Source organism: Pavona decussata, unplaced genomic scaffold (genome assembly GCF_977016875.1).
Source record: "Pavona decussata unplaced genomic scaffold, jaPavDecu1.1 SCAFFOLD_130, whole genome shotgun sequence".
Taxonomy (NCBI): Eukaryota; Metazoa; Cnidaria; class Anthozoa; order Scleractinia; family Agariciidae; genus Pavona; species Pavona decussata.
The window spans coordinates 2,800,718-2,819,898 of record NW_028145544.1 but is presented as its reverse complement, the minus strand read 5'-3'; the positions used below and the strand labels follow the sequence as shown (position 1 = coordinate 2,819,898).

Below are 19,181 nucleotides of genomic sequence, written 5' to 3'. Positions count from 1 at the left end.
TTCATGATCGCCAACAGTTGTGGAATGATGAGATAGATAAAGCTTTGGCAAAGAAAAGCTTTCACCAAGCTTGCCACTTGATTGGTGTTCTAGGTCTGTCTCGCTTGAAGAAACATTGCCATATTGGGGCCTTAAAGCTGGGGCTCTTTTATCAGCATTGCTCAGTTCCTTTTCCAAGAGAGCGCGTTCTTTTAATTTCAATCTCTTTTTAAGCCTTTTTAGATGTTCCGATTCCACTTCGCTCTCCATTTTATTGCCTTGTTGCCTTGACACCTGTTCAATTGTCCGTCGGCATTCTGAACAGAGGTTACAATCTCTTTTCAGTGCCGGCAATCTATAGCTAGAAACGTTTCTATCTAGATTAGAAGACAGTTTCATATTTACCTGCACTTTACCTACAGGCGGGAGTTGATGAAGACACCACGGATTTGATGGCATTTTAGAACTGACCATCAATACACCAGAAAGACAACCATTGTTGAGATTGTCAACACGGGGCATAGTATCATCAGAATACAATATCCTTCCTGGTTTTAGTAATCTCTGATTACCATGCTGTGTTGTATCCCCATCCTGTTGGCCTGATTGCGTTTCATTTCCATGTTTCTCGAATTCATTATGCCTTCCTTCGTTGCTTTCTTGTAGCAGTGACATAAGACGTGAGATGTTTCGATCAATTCGTCTTTCTCTCTCGGCATCCTGACTGCGAATTGGTTCAGCTGTACTTTTTACCACGTCATTTTCCCACGGTTTTACATTGACAGTATTCAGCGCCACTGTTTTTTCCAATTGGTTATCACTTTTTGTTGTCTCTGTCCCCAGCGAATTTTCTGGTTTGGCGTCTGACGTTGCTTCACACGAACAACGCAATTTTGTGGTATCCAGTTTCGCCACCGCAGTTCTCGCACAGCTTTGCACTCGTTTTGCACTCTCACAGCTTTGGGATACAAACTTTCGCGACAAGTTGTTCTCTCTTTGACCCAACCCAGAGCGTTCCTGCTTACAATTCGTAAATCTGCATGCCTTCTTCGTCGGAACTGTACTAATTGAATTTCTACCTTCTGCGTTGATCGTTGAGCGTTCCAAAGCCTTATCGAAGGACTTTTTTGCAGAAAGATATAAGGACGGCCGATGAATTTTTGCATTTCTCAGCGCTAAAGCTATCCGGGAGTTACTCTGTTTCAACTTTATCCTCTCCTCCACAAACTGCTCTGCAACTGTCCATGGCGTTGACTTTGTTCCTGTAACTGCGCCGGGCATTTTAATAAATTCTATCTGCACAAAGCTCTTCCAATGCTTCTCAGTCTACAAATTCATATATTGTACTCGTTCAAATGTAGACTTCCGTTTCATCTTCCCAAGCCCCCTGACGTACATTTAATGGTTGGTCCAGGGTTTAAGCATTTTTTAAGCATTAACGTTGATGCTCATGTTGCTATAAGAAACTAAAAAATCCGCCGGTGAAATTATGCTTTACAACAGAACAACAATAGCGTCGTTTATAATTCTCAAAGAAGCTATGTTAAAACAAAAGCATACGTGACTAAAACACCGCGCATTGTTATTGATGCGGCATTTTTAATAACAAACGTGGGGCAATTATTTAAAGTAAGTGTCCCCTGGAGACAGTGCTATTGCTTTAATAAGTATTTCAGTGCCTCTAATATCACTTCAACAACAATACGTCAATCATTTTGTCGTTCATCTTTTGAAAACAGGGTCTACTTAAGATCTTTTTCCAAAATAAGATAATTCTGGATGAGCTTAAAGACACGAACATGGCAATTCTAGTGCTCTGCTTTCCTCCAAAACACTTTCATATTTGCCGGATTACAATAGCGACTAAAAGTGATGTTCAAAAACACCTGAAAACTGAAGCGTTTCCTGGACAAATTGCATTATCCTTTTATTTACACACGTCATTTGGTTCTCTGGATTTACTTTGTTGTTCCGCAATTCACGAACCCTGTATTTACAGCTTAAAGCTTGTTCAAACCGGGTTATTAAGGACGGTGCGTCCTTTTGTTATTGCGCAGAAGTTCTGCGCATCTCGGGATGGTTCGAGAAACTTGGGTTTGCTATGGCGGCGCCTACTAAGGCTGCGTTTACATGAGACCCGGGTTGAGTTTCATCAACCTCGTTCCCAGGACGTGAAGAGGAGAGACTCTGGGAAGGAGGTTGGAGTTTCATCCCGGGATGAACTCATCCCGGAATGAAATTACAAAGATGTTTTGTGTGGTTTATAGTTATGAGGGGAAAGCAGATCTTAGCAACGGTGATTAATATCCAACAAGATAATTAGAAATAACCACTCATTTTTCACAGATAATTGAGGTTCAGTAAGTAAAGGTTTCGCAATACATAAGCAAGTGAAAAATAACGATATAAACGAACGACGTTTCGGAGCCGTTATAGTATCATTATGTGAATGTTCAGCGAACTATTTCTGACACTTAGTTTATTTTAATCATTTTGAACTTGAAAATGATGTCATGATGACTCCGTTAATTTATCGTTAATTTTCACTTGCTTAGAATTAAGGTTCAATTTGCACAAAAACGCCAGTGCTTTGCCAAACTTGGTAAAGTACACTAGGGCCCAGTCTCTTAATGAACTTCGGAACGGGTAATGTCTGGGTAGAATGTAGACACAAAAAACCTTCATTGTGATTTAGAAGAACCTTTTATTTGCTCCACTCATTTATCTCCAGGGATCCATTTCTCGAAAGTCCCGGTAACTTACCGGGCCCGATAAGTATATTTTTCAATGTTTTTTCGCCGATCACACAGTGATTACAGACATGGCCCTTGGCCAATGTTTTCATAGAATTAAAAAATTTTAAAATTTAGTATTCAAAGCTAACAAAAATTGACTTCTGTTAAGAAACATTTATCACCAAAGACACTAATCGGGCCCTGTATGTTACTGGGACTTTCCAGAAACGGCCCTTGCAGGAGCTGTCTCATTCACATAAGATGAGCCCAAACATCCACGCAAACGCTTCCTATATTATCACCGTTATTGTACTGCATCAAATCCTCTCCATACCAAATCCTTATGGGCGTGTACTTCGCAAGGTAAAACGGATTGGCGTAGTCTGTGAACACGAGTTCATTGGAGTGTCTGGCGTTAGCAAAGGGAAGATAATACCACATTCCGGTATTCATGATATACTTCTCCGCGGGATAGACCACATTGTTGTCTGAATCAGTCACCAGGACGTTGAGGGGGGATTTTAAATGATCGGGGTGGTGATAGCATCCCCAACGGCTCTTGTACGCTGGGTTTGGAGCGCAACGCACGGATCCTTGAATGAAGACTAGCTTCATCGCGACAACTAGGTTTCCATTTCCCATGAAGTGGAATGTGCCTGGTTTTTGACCGCGTGCATGGAAGCAGACTGGGATTTGGTTTATCTTAGCCCAAAAAGCACCTGGCTTATCTTTACCTGTCGGGTGCGTAAATGAAATAATAAAAAAATAAATTTAGTGGCAGTGTTTCAAACGTTAACACAGACACTTGAAAGTCACTTTTCTCTGGAACAGTATAAAATGATTGTTACATTTATTTTAGCGAAAATGCATCTTTGGATTCATGTAGCATTGTGTGTATCATCAGCTTACTGCCCGGCTCAGATTTTGGATCTTACTGATCAATTAGATGGCAAAGATTCAGAATATTGTGGCTTTGAAAACCCGAAACAGGAGAACCCTAGCATTATTTTTTAATTTCAGTAACATTTTTTCTTTAACTGTTGCTCTAAGTAAGAGGACTGGGTACTCTTTAAGAAACCTCATGTCCTTTACAAAAATTTTATTACTATTATGCGCATTACAATCGGATAAAAAATACAGCTAATAAACAGTTACAAACAGTTAACTTCTCCATTAGGTGGCTTGAGGGAGATAGTTTCAGCTTTTGTCTTATAGATTCTATTTTCTTGATCAAATTAAGTATGGAACCAGACATCCAAGGTATGGGATTCCGTCCCTTATGCCAGTCAGTATTTATACCGTCAGTGGCTATGATCGAAAAGAGGTTAATTGTACTCAGACCCCTAAAGTCACCTTTTGCATAATCGTAGACAAATCTCAGGGTTTTTTGTGGGGCTTTTATGAAAGCGTTAAACTGGAAAATAATGACGCTATGGTAAAAAAAAAAACCCGTATCTTTTAGAGATAATATGTCGGTTACATTGACACGGTTCGGCACGCTCGTGATTACAAGCTCAAGTATGCTGTTGCCACGAGTGGGTCTTTTATTGAGTTGTGTCAAGAGGTGGTCGTGAAGGGTTTCAATAAAGGCTAATTCGTTAACACCCAATGCGCTGTCAATTGAGTCCCAGAGGATGTCTGGCAAATTTAAGTCACCTGAAACTACCATATTGTCGAACTGGTCACAAACTTCATGCAGATAATTATCGAATACATCCAACCAATAAAATTCTTTGACCAGTAAGCGTAGTAATTTTGGCAAAAATGATCTCAAGCTGTTGTAGCTCGGCTTCCGATTCAGGTTTAAATTATTTGACAGCTTTGAAGGATGCTGTTCCGATTGCGATAAGAACTCCACCACCAACTCGATTGCGACGAGCTCTCCTTAATATTGTAAAGCCAGAATGTAATATTTTACAGTTGCCGATAGTTTGGTTCAACCACATCTCGTTGACGCATATAAAGTCAGAGTTTTCGGCGTACACCAAGCCCTGTAAGCGAAGGATGTTACACACGAGTTGCCAGTTTGTTGTGCTGTCTTTGTGATAATTTTTTAAGCTTCTGGCATTCTTCACGAGGCAATTGATCTTACCAGCAGTAGAAGCAGAAACCGGTCCAGTGTTAAGATTCATGTCACCAGACATCAAGAGGCGAAACCTAGCATCTGAATTGTTGTAGTAACAAACGTGGCGCATTTTCATTACATGGCACAGTAATAAGTGTTGACTTAATAGCCAGAAACAGAAAAATAACAACGGCTTTCACAGAGCTCTTCCAGTGACGACCTGATTCCCTTAACAATGTCACTGACAATCCATCGAAGGAGCAATCGTTTTCGGGAAAACGGCAATAAAAATTGTAAGAATGAAATAAGGTAAAAAGAGTCCAAGACTAGCGGTACCTCCAAGACTACAGGTCGTTTGACCACAAGTCATCCTTCTGTCAAAGTCATTATATCGTTTTAGCCCGTGCGCATGCTCAAACCTCAAAACGCACCACATGGAAGACAAAATGACAACATTGTCATATATATACCCGGCTGAATCTCAGTTTAAGTCAGTAAGGTGGAACTGAGGTGCCAACGAAAGGGATCTGTCTCATATGGTCTAGGGGCCGACTTTTCTCTCCCTCACTGTCTTGGCGGGGACAAAGTATCGGAACGCATCGCGGAACCATCTCCGGCTGGCATAAGCGAACCGCGGGCCGAAATCTCGTGGTGAATCGTCATGGTACAACGCTCCGGCAAGGCGTCCAGAGGTACCGCTGTCGGCTGTTTTTTTTTTTTCTTTCTTTCTTTCTTTTTTCTTTTTCTGCCCAAGCCGCCGATTTGTTATGATATGAAGTAGCTCTGTATTACTGCGTTTATATTGACAGCTGACATACACAGCGTGATATAAAGATAGAAAGAACAAAACATGACGGAAAACAGTGGAGCCGCCGTTATTTCCTGGCGCGCTACTTGCCTTCAAATTTCATTGGTAAAGAAGGTGATAGAGAGAAAAGTCAAGATACGAATTTTTACGAGCCTGACAGGCAGGAGAAACACACGAGACATTTTTTACCCAGCTAGAACCAGTGTTTTAATAAAAAAAAATCTCAGCAATACTAGCTATTTAGAAACTTTCCAGCCAGTTAACCGTCTAATGTATTCAGTTCCCAGCCAGCTCTATTCCCGCTTGCAGAGCGGGACGGCCCCATCAGGTACTCCTGTCGTATTGTGAGTTCGTGATATACTCGTGAAGGATGAATAAATGAATGTAAATATATGAAACATATATTTTGAACTTGTGGATAAAAGATCAAATAGAAGAAAGACCCTCGCAGTAAGTACGCAGCTTAAGCAGTTGCGAAGCGAATGCCTGAGTCGAAGGTTTCTTTGGCATAAGAGAGAAAATCCAGATAACTCGCAGCACTAGTCATTTATTGGCGACAAAACAACGTTTAACGTTATGCCATGAACGTTTTGCGGCAGTTTTGTTTTAAGGTTTGCAAGAAGTAATTTTTACAAAAAAATGCAAGCGAAAGTACAGTTTTGGAAAGAAAAAGCGAAGATCAGAGCGTGATTTATATCTGTAGTCTTTTGCAAACGACCTGGCAATGTTAAGCTACAAGCTTAAGAACTTACGGAAACCTATCGTAACCTTTTTCGTATCAATCCGGCTCTTGCGTACCTTTAGACTTCAACAGTCTTGTTTTAAAGTGAAAGATACATTTTTCATTAAAACAAATTAAGTAGACACAAACTAGACTGGAAAACGTGGGCGCAATGATCGCGCGGAACGTCTTGCCATAATTTTTCAATGTTGAATACCTTCAAGGACTTAGATTTACGGCGTCAAATCATTAAGTAAGACTCAATGGTTTAAAGATTTAATGTGGTGAGCACAGAAAAGGTTAATTAAACAGTTACGACATCGTTGTTCTTGATTCCATTCTTGGAGTAAAAGCAAACTTTATTCACAAATAAAACGTTACTTTGATTACACATTGAAAGTTCAAGTCATCTTAATTCTGCATGCACTAGCTTGGTAATTTACACAATTCACCGGTCACTGAAGATGAGCAAAAACATCGACGCACACCTCTCCGCCATTACCCGAAGTTTTCCAGTCCCGAAGATCTTCACCGTACCAGATCCTTATCATTGATCCCCTTGTTACATAGAAGGGGTTGTCGTAGTTGGCAAACACAAGCTCACTCGATTTAGAATCAGTGAAAGGAAGATAGTACCACAGGCCGTCATTTCTGATGTATTTCTCCGCTGGGTAGACAATGTTATCGTTTTGATCGGTGATAATGACATTCAGTGGGTGCTTCATGAAACTCTTATGATGATAACAGCCCCAGTGGCTGTTGTATGCCGTGTTTGCCTCGCAGCGTACATAGCCTCTACGGTGAACCAGCTTCATCGCAGCCACGAGTTTTCCTTGTTCGCCCAGGTAGTGGAAAACTCCAGGCCGCTTTCCATGCGTTTTAAAGCACACGTCGCCTAAATTGATCTGTTGCCAGATCTGGCCTGGGATTTAAGAGAAAAAGAACGCCATTTTAATGCAAGCAACCAACAAGCAATGCATGATTAGGACGAGAAATAAAGTATAGATGCAGTAAAAGAGATGTACAAGAAATGCATGCATCTCTTGCAATGAGATACCACGTCGATGATCAACTAGAATGAGATGGCAATGCACCGCGATAAAAGGGAGAAAAACGGTTATGCCATAATACAGATGCTCCAGCATCTCATGCAATAAATGAGGCGTCAAATGTTAGAAAGAATATTCTAGGATAGAGTAGCAAAGATATACAATTTACAATTGCAGCTTGGCCATGCAATCCTGGTTTTGTTCCTCATCCATTGAAACATGTAGGGACAAAGCAGTTACACTTGGCATGCATTTCAAAGGGTTTTCACTTAAAACTAGGAGCACAAAATGGCATGCAATAAGATTTCTTCATGCAATAATAAATGAACAACAGATTTCTCCGTGCATTAGTAACTGAATGAACAGCAGCGAGATCTAATGCTGTACTTGGCCCACTGGTAATATACAAGCATGTATACGGCCAACGCAATCTGAGATAACGAACGCGGAAAAAATGAGCATGCCAGAGATACGTTTGTGTATGTAAAGAATCAAGCACAAAAGAAAGATGAATGCGTACGACAAAAGGGCTCATTTAAATGAGATGCAATTTCAATTGGCGGGTAGGAAATTTTCCTCCAATTTTGCGCGGATAAACGAATTTCTTAGAGCACTACTCTCATAAAGTAACATAATTCGCTCTTACTTTTAATAAAAAAATCGCTTTTACTCATTTTTGTGTGAATTCCAAGCCTTCTTCTTACTACATTAGAACTTTGTCAAAAAAATCCCACACTGCCAAGACTGAAGGCGTCGCAAATGGTACAGGTTGCGCGCGCACCCAGTAAATGCGTATAAATCCTCGCTCAAAAGAGCTGTTTTCAATAGTAAGTAATATAACCTAAACCAATCATGTGTTACCAGCACAATGAACCAATCAGAACTTGAAGCAAGTACACGTAAATGGCGTCAAGCGCGGGAAAACGCGGGCGAACAAGTCACCATTGGTTCAGATTTTTGATTGGTTGACAAGATGACGTGAGGTTTTTCAAACCAATCACAGAACGCGGACAAGCAAAACGAGAGCAAAGGCTACTAAGTTACATTTAATAGTCTGGCGGTACGCCTGCAAGTTTTCTTTGAAAGGACTACATTTTACAAGTTTTATATTCTTGTGTTTCCGACAAAATTTGACAAGTTTTTCCTTGACAAGCATTTTTGCTCAATGAACGTCGTTCCACTTTTTAAACCTTTTCACTGAAAACTTTTTCACACTTTACTCACGAAGAAGTCAAAATTGCCGAGATACTTGTCAAGGTTAACATGCTCGTGTGCAACTACTAGTTTACTTTCCACACTCAATTGAAAACCGTTCTAAGCAAAGGAAATCTTCATCATCTAAGTGATATAACGATAGGACAGAATGCGTTTGTGTGACACCAAGTACCTAAGCTTCTTTACTGTAGATTAATGTTCACGGTCTTATCAAAAATAAACTATGTAAGAAAAAATGAAAACAAAAGGGAAAACTCACTCGAAATATCGAATATGGCAACTGGTACACGTTTCCGTTCAATAATGAGGTAACACACACGATTGAACTCAGTAAATGTGTTTGTTTCGAAATTCCGCCTGCGTTTCTAGATAAAACAGCAAGTGTTACCATTCAAATGAAAGCTTTTGAACAGCCATTTGAGCTGGGTAATTTTTTTAAAACCACAGGAGTGTTAAAGAACTTCAAGGTACGATAGGTAACACAAAATGGGTATACCTAAATTTGTTTTCGCAGATGCGGCCTCGACGCGATTTCATATAGATAATTTTTCCAGAGATATATTGATTTACGCGTTAAAAAATCAAATATTTAAGATCATTGCAGCACCTGAGTCAATCCGCAGCAATTTCATAAAATCGTTGAGCAGTGTAAAGTAATACATATTACTGGCGCCGACGTGTTAATCACATATCATCCTAGAATACCGCCATCTTTGTTTTGTGAGAGGCTGATTAAACTCATCGAACGCCCATTGGCTCAGGACCGTACATTTTACAATAAAAACTAATAAACTGGAAGCATGAAGCTTTCAAAGTGCGTCATGACATAGAGCTGTATCTACACCAAGTTAAATCTGTACAAACAAAACCGCTAAATTTCATAAGCGTCCAAACCTAACAACATTTTCATATTTCTTTTGTAAAATTCTGTGACAGTTTCCCTCCGGAAAAGGGAGGCGAACGCAAATACACCTCTCATAAAGTTCATTAAGTAGGTACACAGTGGTCCGCTAGAACTAATGTAGTCAAACATTATTATGTTACACAACCATGTCAAATTTGGGTTCAAACACGTTTGCAAAATTCACATGAAAATCGGGGTTTGAATTCCAGATTCCAATTCGAAATGACAAAAATCTAGTAATAGTTTTGGTGGTTTCTGCTACACTGATTTGAAAAACAAAGAGTTAATCCGAAGCGCGAGCAAATTAACTCAATCCTCGTCTTACACTTTCAGCTGACCACTTTGTTCGAATGCTTAGTGATTTAGCAGGTTCAATAGATACTCATTCAGTCGCAAAAGTGGTCAGAAAAAAGAGAAAGGTAGCCATAAAAAATAGGTGATCAAGTGCTCTGTTTTCAACCCTAACAGCTTTTTTCCATTATGCTATAATAGAAAAGAGCTGTTAGCGTTTAAAAAGCGGTTTAGTCTATATTTTACATTCCTAACCTCAGACAAAAGCTAAAACCTAAAATGCTAAATTCAGTGAAAGTTGTTTTTTGATTTTCTTCCTTCGTTACGTATGAACATTTTACAAAAATTACCTAACATCGAGATCATTATATACATTCATTTTTAATCCTGAAACTTTCTCTCTGTACTTAGCCTATCTCCTTCGTTTGAGCATAAACTTCAGTCGACTTGAAAGTAAGTTTTGGGGAAACAGAATAGTTTCAATTTACATTAACAAGCCTGAAAGCTACAATTTTGGAATGACGTCGTTTAAAATCATCCGCTCTTTATCTTTTCCAGTTTTCTTGATGTCAAGTTGAATGAACTCTTCCTATGAAGTATTTTATGTGAAAACTTACCATTAATTTGTTCTGGGATGAAAATCAAGGCACATATAGATGCTGCTAGCGCTGTGAAGAAAATCCCCATGATTTTGCTACCAGAACTGTAGCTAAGTGTTCTGTTCCGTTAGAGCAGAGCCGTTCTGTATGTCCTATTTATTACACTGTCAAGAAAATCTGGCTTTGTTTAATATCGCACGATTTGACGTCGTTGGTTTACAAATCAGTTGCTGTGAAAAGTTCGCCCAATAAATGAACCGGTATCATAATTAGGAAGAACATATGAAACTATTGAAATTATTATATTTTGCCAAGTTTGACAGGGAAAATATGACAATCTGCTTAAAGAATACAATCGACAACATTTGTGCAGGTGTATGTACAATTCGTATAGAGAGGAAACGGAAATGTCGCTTACAGTTTTGATATTAAAAATGAGTCTTGGTGACTGTACTAAGCTGAAATTAAATTAATGGTAACGTGTCAATCACAAGAAATCTAATAGGTCATTTCCGTGTTGCTTTGAACCTCGTGCATAATTTTTGTTATGAAAATTAGTTTTCATTCATATGCAAACAAAACCAATTTTCATATGAAAAGCTTTGCACTTAGCCTCGCTTTCGTAATGAGGTTCAAAGCAACTCGGAAATGGCCTATTCGTACAAGGAACCAATCAGAAATCGAGAAAATAAAAGATAAACTAGTGTCAACCAAAGGAAGCGATCTGCGATTTTTAAATGCAATGTCTTCCTGTATTGACCTGTACTATCCGCAGTCTCCCTTCTTACGCGGTATTTTACCCAACCGGAAGTGAAATTTGATTCTTTTGTACGCCTCAAACGCCGGGAAGAAAATCTGATAAGGTTTCTTTTTTTTTTTTTTTTTTTCAATTTTCATCCAAGAACAACATTAACGTTTGATCACGAAAATAAAAAATAAAAAATAAATAAAAAATCTGTCACATACACTTTAAAATCCGACAACGTTAATTGAAATAACTGTATATTAAAACAAGGTTTCGTCTCAGTGTCGGAATTGTAGTGTTATTTAAATTGTAACTGTTATCAGTTAATTATCAGTACAATCCCACGTAAACGGTACCTGTTGTGATATTGAATGATAGTTTTAATGTAGTGTAAAATGTAACTGTTTTCAACAACAAAACAACTCAAATAACAAAAGAACACCTTGTCCTTATGTTTACGTCCCACGTGTAAACTAACCATGAACACAACGCCTTCTATAAAACATGTCAGATACGAGGAGTCGCACTGCAAAATCATTCATCTTTTTTTCTTGAAGGACCGTGAAACACTGGGCACGAGAATGGACGCACGAAGTAAACATGTGCATAACACGTGATTGTAAAATACCATTGCGTCCTAACGCCATTAGGGCGGAGGAGTATTGTCGGTATAGGAAGTGAATAAAGTCCATAGGCCTTTTGAATTGCAAAGAATGGAGAAAGGAAAGAACTGTCAGTCCGTTGCTATCTCGTTAACAAATCCTCATTTTCAAACCCGAAGAGCTACAACGATGGACGTGCCCTCTATTGCTAAGATGATTAAGGTATGATTAATTGCTATGTCTTTTTCTTAGGAAAGCAACCTGTCGTAGTTTTTTTTAATTTTTCTGCGCCGGAACATCGGAGAGAGGATTACCTATTTTATTTTCCGAAAATACCTTTGCAGAAAACTAATTTTTATTCTTCAAATTTGCTGTTCATTTTTTGTTCTTTCTACCTTTCATTCAGTCAACCATGTTACAAAAAAGAGGAAATCACTATCCTTTAACAGTTTTGTACACGTTTATAGCGACATTTGAACATGTATTAATATACTACCTTAATTATTTTAACTCACCTTCAACAATTTAACGAATAATGGCCACTTTACAGTTCTGCTTTTTAATTTCGTCCCAGTATGTTATAGGAAAGCCAGGCAGGCTTTTGCATCGAAATGATTATTTGACTACGAATTCGTCTTTCACTTTGGTAACACAGTTCTATTCAATCAGTTTTTGAAGAATGGCGGCGATGCTTCAACCTGACTGCTTTGTAGACTTCCGTTACTTTAATTATTGTTATGATATCAACAAATATTTCTAATTGCCTTTTTCTTGTATTGACGATTTACTTGAGAATATCTTTAATTACGCGTATCTAAAAAGAATGATTCCTCATTTTAGTTACGTCAAATGTTTTCACACCGAAAAATAATCTACATGACGGCAGTCAACACACTTTCCTTATATCGAACATCAACCGAATGTAATAATCAGAATAATTCTGCTTCTCTATGACTCTGAAGTTTAAACTGATTATTTCTTAATTTAAAGTTGTTAATGAAATCAAATCCAAGATAGCGAGCTTATAAATCAAGGGTGATGTCAACTAACGTTTCAACCCTCGAGTAAAATTCGTTTAGCAAGATCTTTTTGTAGCATTTTCGTTTTTTTGCTACTTTGATTAATTGTTGGCCTATTACTACTTTGAAATTATGAGGAGTAATATTATTTTTTCATCAGGTTACAGTATAAAATAGCACATTACACGCCTTTCAAATATATTGCTTTCAGTCGCCTAAGAACAATATTTCTGTAATAATCATGTTTTGCGTGGGCCTTGTTACTACACGTCCCTTTTAGTTTCAAAAAATTATGAAACGTTTGCTGAAGGTAGCCATTCTAAAAACCATCAACCAAAGAATGTACCTAGAAATGGAGAGAGTGGGCAAATAAATTTTTATCCTTTTCTTTACAGGGTCTTGCGGAGTACCTAGGAAATGCCGAAAAGTTGAAGATTGGAGAAAAGGGTGAGTACGTAAAATTGGAAAGAATTTTGTTATTAGTCTGGCCATAGGTTAACGTTTATAACAATATAAGTAAATGCGACATTGTATTCATGGCAACCCATCCTTAACGTTGTTCTAGTGTCGGTAGACTGTAACTGTACAGTGGTGTAGTGGTGAGAGCACTCGCCTCTCACCAATGTGGCTTGGGTTCGATTCGTCATATGTGGCCTGAGTTTGTTGTTGGTTCTCGTTCTTGTTCCCAGAGGTTTTTCTCCGGGTATTCTGGTTTTCTCCTCTCCTCAAAAACCAACATTTCCAAACTCCAATTCGATCTGGATTATTTTTAAACACTTTTCCTGAGCCTCTGGCTGGCTTGAGAAATTGCGCAAGCACACCCCTTGTTATTGACAGTAAATGAATATTCCTTAACAGTGAAAACATTTATACAACTCAAAGGAAAAATGGTCAAAATACTCAACGAAGCATTTGCAAAAAAGACTAACCAAGTTGTGCTGTCTCTGTCCATTTCATTGCCTATATTTCTGAAGATGGTTTCATTAAATGGCTAACTATCGGCCGATAGTCTGTGGACAGAAATACGTCCCTATTTTTTTAAATAAACAGTGTCAATTATCCAACCAGATTTGCTTTTATTATAATATTATACGGAGTCGGTCTACTAACATTAATTACTGCTATCTTTTCAACAGAGCTTCTTCGTGACGGGTTCGGTAACAATCCCCTCTTTCACTGTGTCGTGGCCGAGGAGATTAACGAAGATCACGATAGTACCGAGCATGAAAAGAACAGTTTTCCAGAAGATGTGAAAGGTTATTGAATGTTCACATAGGATTTATTAATAACTAGTTGAATTCGTTGTTTTATCAGTTACTTAAACGCAAGTAAATGACCAAAACAGAGCAGTTTTCATTCAAATGTCATAAAACCGAAACCAAATAACTCTGGCCAATCACTTAGAGACGCTAACAGCGCGATGAACCAATCAGGACTCGAAGCAAATTCATGCAATCGGCGTCAAGCGCGGGAAAACGCGTGCGACCAAGTCACTATTGGTCTTGGTTTTGCTTCTCATTGGTTGAGAACGTGGTGTGAGTTCTGCTAGCCAATCAGAGAACGCAGTACAGCAAACATGACATTATGATTCTTCTATTGGGTTATTTTAGACTTTGTTTTCATTGTAAGAAGGTTTCGGGAAGGAACTGCTGGGATAGACTATAGCATCCCGCATTCAGAGTGGAGTAGCCCCTTACTGCCTCATCGCTAGCCCAGTTGTGCGTGGACACTAAATTGTAAAGATTCAACTATACACCTTTCAAATTCTGAAGTAAAATTCAGTATCAACTGAATTAAAAGTTGATTTCATATGTAATGAAAATTGAGACAAGTCAACCCTTGAATGAAATTATATTCGTCAGTAATGGGCTCCTGATTCGTTGCAGATGGATGTTCTCGCCCGCCAAAGAGAAGGAGAATGACAGAGACCAAGATTAACGATTTGTTAGGAGTTGGCATCTACTACTTCACTTACTCCACATGGGAGGGTCCTGTACTTTATGTAGAGGATCTTTTTGTCATTCCCTGTGCCCGAGGTGAGCAAAGACGAGAACGACAACAGCAACCCGTTTGAATGCTGTTGCGAGAACTCTTGTTTCTTTATTCTGAGTATGCCTGTGTCACTGAATAATACATCATTCTCAACAATGAATATATTTGAATATATTTATATAGATATTTGCGCCTTATAAGCTTTTTTTAAATAAAATTAAAATTAAATGATGATAACTAAGTCACTAGTGACCTACAACAATATGAAAAAATAGCATTGGTCATATTTGAATTTGGTATTAAAAGTATAACAACGTATCACTGACAGCAAGACACAGCTCAACAACACTTGTTCGGATGATTAAAATTGAGGATTTCATCCACAGACGCCAAATTTAGAACCACCTTGTAAACAGTACCACAGGAAAGTACAGCTCAGCGGCTTTCATTTGAGTCGTCACACTTTAGGATTTAATCCACAGACGCAAAAGTTAGATCGACTTTGTCAAGTATGGCATAATACTAGCTGGCTTTCATTCATTGAACGATCAAACGTTTGGATTTGATCCACAGTGAAATGTTTATGCCACGTATATTTACAATAACTTCAAGAATATAATTATTTTTGTTCAATTGCTATCTCATTACTTAGGTCAAGGGATTGGAAGTTCATTAATGGTTACTATGGCAAAGGTGAGCGATAAACTTACAACAATATCAACAAATAAATAAATAGAGATAAAATATTGATAACAAATAGCAGAAGTTTTACTTGACTTACTCTTTGTGACTGCCTTTTTTCTTATCTTACACGTCCTGCTAAAATGGAGAACAGATAAGAACTTTTTGTCTTGATAGAAGGCTCAAAGAAAAAGGATTTACGATTTTGGATGATATTATGGACCCTTCTGTGAATGCTTGTAGCTGGAACCATCTTGTAATCATCTTGTAGAAAGTTAACAGGGTTTCTATTCAATGATTTTATGATAAAGTAAAGAAACAATTAAGCGGGGGAGGAGGTAATAGGAAATTTCCGAGTTGCTGTAAACCTCATTATGAAAGCGAGGCTAAGTGCAAAGCTCTTCATGTGAAAATTAGTTTTGTTTGAATATGAATGAAAACTAATTTTCATATGAAAAGTTTTGCACTTATCCTCGCTTTCATAATGAGGTTAAAAGCAACTGCAAAATGGCCTATTTCATCCGATTCATAATAAGTAATCTTCTTTCATGACTACAACAAATGTTTATCGGTTGATGAGACTTTCCTACTAGCTATTTTGTCTCATAGTTTTCTCGTGTCATTTATACAATAAAGTGATTGCAGAGAAAAATCCCATCTTCTCCCTCAGATTGCCAAGTCACGTGATTGCTGTCGCATGCAGTGGGTTTCTCCTTTCTCGAAAAGAACCATGGGATTTTACAGGAAGCTAGGCGCCTCGAGCATGACGGACTGGACGTTGTTTCGTATGGAAAGGAACGGAATTGAAGAACTGTGTTCAAAGCAATACAAAAGAGAAAATGATGAAGACCTTGAATAGCACTGATTCGCCGACACCCAACGACAACAAAACAAAATTTAAATGTTGTCTTTGTATTGTTAGTTCTTTGCATGTGCCTCTTAAAAGGCAGGTTTATGTAAGCTCGCACAGCTTAACCTGTTCCGATTATTTAAGTTACAGAAAATTTTTAGGTTATGGGAACTTATGGCCAAAGTTTTCTAGCTCGAGATGTCATTTGGCTTGAGAAAAATTTTTTTTGTTTTTTCACAATTTCAACGGAATTTTTGAAGCGTCAAAGGCCTTCCACAAAGATATTCCTCCGAAACGAACCCTAGCATGTCATTTCCTGACTAATCAAAGTTTATATCGTAACCTATCGTATAATTTATGCGCGTCTTATTTCAATCGCTTCGATCGCGATCGTAATTCAAGCCCTAGAAAACCTGGCACTGAAAATCACAGAAAACTGTATACACTTAAGTTTGAGTGGTGGGTGGGATAAAATTCTTACATGCAGAGGGCAGGTGCAACTGGAATTGCATTTATTTGAGGCGACTAATATATAAAATATTATCAGACATTTATCCATTTGTATTTAACTTTTTCATTTTCAATTTTTATCTATAACATATTTATGAGTTTTTTAATATATAATCAGCTTGTAACATAAGATATGTATGTTTATCTTGTGATTAAATAAAGATATTTGATGGATTGGTTGATTGATTGATTGATTGATTGATTGATTGATTGATTGATTGAGGAATCAATTAAACCTTTTGAGTCTGTCACGGAATGAAATGAAAGCTACTGAATGTTATTGAACGTTACTTTTAATGCAGTGCTGTTTATATGCCGTCCAAGGTGAAAATTGCGGAGTCGGTGGGCAAAATCCTAAAGTCCAAAATCCAATTAAATGAAAGCTAGTGAGTAGTACTTTCTCGTGGCAACTTTTATATGCTGCTCACGTAACTTTATAATTGCATTTGACGGAGATAGAACGCACTCCTGATACAGATTGGAGTCGAGATTGTATGGGACAACGTCGATTGAATAAATGGATCTTGGGACGTGCATCTGGCATCCCCCGCGGATTTTGCTGGGGCGGATGACATCATCACCAACTTGGCAAAGTAGAGAGAGCCTTGTGACAACGAACGCATTGCCTAATCTTTGATTTATTACTAGTTATTATTTATAATAGCTTTTATGAGGAAGCCTAATATTATAAACCCTATGGCTTCCTCGCAATTTTTCTTTTCGGTGAGTTCAGTATTAGTATAAATCTTTCTATGATATTTTTGCGGTAAACTGAAATAATCTTGACTTGACTTGAATCCTTGAATCCGCTGTTGACGAATGGCGTATTTTTCAACTGGCAGCCGAGAAAAAAATTAATTGATAGCTAAAAAATGGCTAACATTTTAAGTGATAGCTAAGAAATGGCCGAGAAGTTCACTGATGCCTGTGAGTCCCCCACCCCTATCCAGGCCGTCTTTGAGTACTGACTTCAGTTCTCAAACTCGTAAATAATTCATAAAAAGAAAACAAAGAACGTCACTACCTTGAAGGAGGTTTGGAAATGTGACCTTAATTATATATCAAAAGATTTGGTGAACTTTTGCTCCAAGAATTATCAATGGTTTGAAAAGCAATATCAAGCATCAAAAGAGCATTTCGTGCTATTTCCAAACACCTCGACTTTGAAGTTGGAAAAAAAAAAAACTCGGCTACGCCTCGGTTTTTTCAACCCATTCTTCCTCTTTTTTAATAAAATTACGTCAAACTAGCTTTATCTGCTTTCGGAGGACACCCCTGTTTCCTTGTTAATTCAAAGGTCTAAAATTATTAAATTGTTAGTTAGGAAAGAAGTGTTGAAGGGCCCTAATTAATGTTCCGATTGTCTTCTTATTTTCGGAAATTGAAGATGTTAAGAAAATTTAAAGGGTAATGCGGGTATTAAATTGACTAACTTACACTACAAACTTGCTTTCTTGGATTATTATTTTTTTGAGATTGCTGGAAAGTTAAGCATTCGTTTTATAACGAATTCTGCGTGAGTTTGTGATAGAACGAAGTTTCGTTTCGACAGGTGTTTCATAACTGTCTTGATTACATCTTCGATTTGAGAACCGCTTGTTGAAATAATAGAACTTAAATTAGTGAAATGAAAAACATAAAATAAAAATCACTTTTATTTAAGTGTCAATGTATTTAGCGCAGAACACTAATTGGGGACACTAACCATGCATATTGAATTGGAATCAAGAAATGTTGGTTTTTGAGGAGAGGGGAAAACCGTACTACCCGCAGAAAAACCTCTCGGAGCAAGGACGAGAACCAACAACAAACTCAACTCACATCTGACGCCGAGTCCGGGAATCGAACCCGTGCCAGGCACATTGGTGGGAGGCGAGTGCTCTCACCACTGCGCCATCCCTGCTCCACTGAAATCGCTGAAATCTTGAAGGGTGTGCACTGAAGATGCCGATGACAGATTAATTTGATTTTGATATTCAACTCCCGCGATTGCAATCTCGAATCGGAAAATTGTTGTGGCAAAAAATTCAAAATGAACGAAGGAAGTCCCCGAATACACATAGAAAATAGCGGATTTTTCACAATCTGGTCAATAATTCTAAATAATTTTATTTAGTTTAATATTAGATGCTAACTCTAGTTCTTTTTTATTCCAAACTGCTCAATTTAATTTTAAAGTTTCTACACGATCCGAGCTTGTAACGTAGTAAAAAACAGCTGCTTCGGCCAGTAAAACAAAGGAAATATGCGACGGAAAAATAAACAATTGTGTTCATTAAACTCCAAAGTGTTTTTGAATGTTCTTAATAGATAGCACTGTTATTATGTCTTCTCTTTCATCTTAAGTCGAATAAAGTTCCGAATACTCCTGCAATTTGGAGAAGTGTTGCCGTTTTAGATTAATGGGATGATAGCC

The 19,181-nt window shown here is 38.0% G+C and overlaps 2 protein-coding genes across 3 annotated transcripts; one reads left to right on the top strand and one right to left on the bottom strand.

Moving 5' to 3' along the window:
- Positions 1–2,747: 2,747 nt before the first annotated feature.
- Positions 2,748–10,593, bottom strand: LOC146468678 (uncharacterized). Of its 2 annotated transcripts, none has more exons than XM_085124336.1 (2): positions 10,385–10,593; positions 2,748–3,448 (listed from the first exon to the last, which is right to left on the bottom strand). In XM_085124336.1, exons 1-2 carry the CDS (start codon positions 10,452–10,454, stop codon positions 2,967–2,969), a joined length of 552 nt encoding a protein of 183 aa, XP_084980462.1. In that variant the 5' UTR covers positions 10,455–10,593; the 3' UTR covers positions 2,748–2,966. The 2 variants fall into 2 exon arrangements, with proteins under 2 accessions (XP_084980462.1, XP_084980463.1); XM_085124337.1 differs by lacking the exon at positions 2,748–3,448 and adding an exon at positions 6,509–7,230.
- A 1,309-nt stretch (positions 10,594–11,902) lies between these two features.
- On the top strand, positions 11,903–16,264 carry LOC146468677 (thialysine N-epsilon-acetyltransferase-like). Its single transcript, XM_085124206.1, has 6 exons — positions 11,903–11,935; positions 13,128–13,179; positions 13,869–13,988; positions 14,619–14,768; positions 15,377–15,417; positions 16,076–16,264. Exons 1-6 carry the CDS (start codon positions 11,903–11,905, stop codon positions 16,262–16,264), a joined length of 585 nt encoding a protein of 194 aa, XP_084980332.1.
- The last annotated feature ends 2,917 nt before the right edge of the window (positions 16,265–19,181 follow it).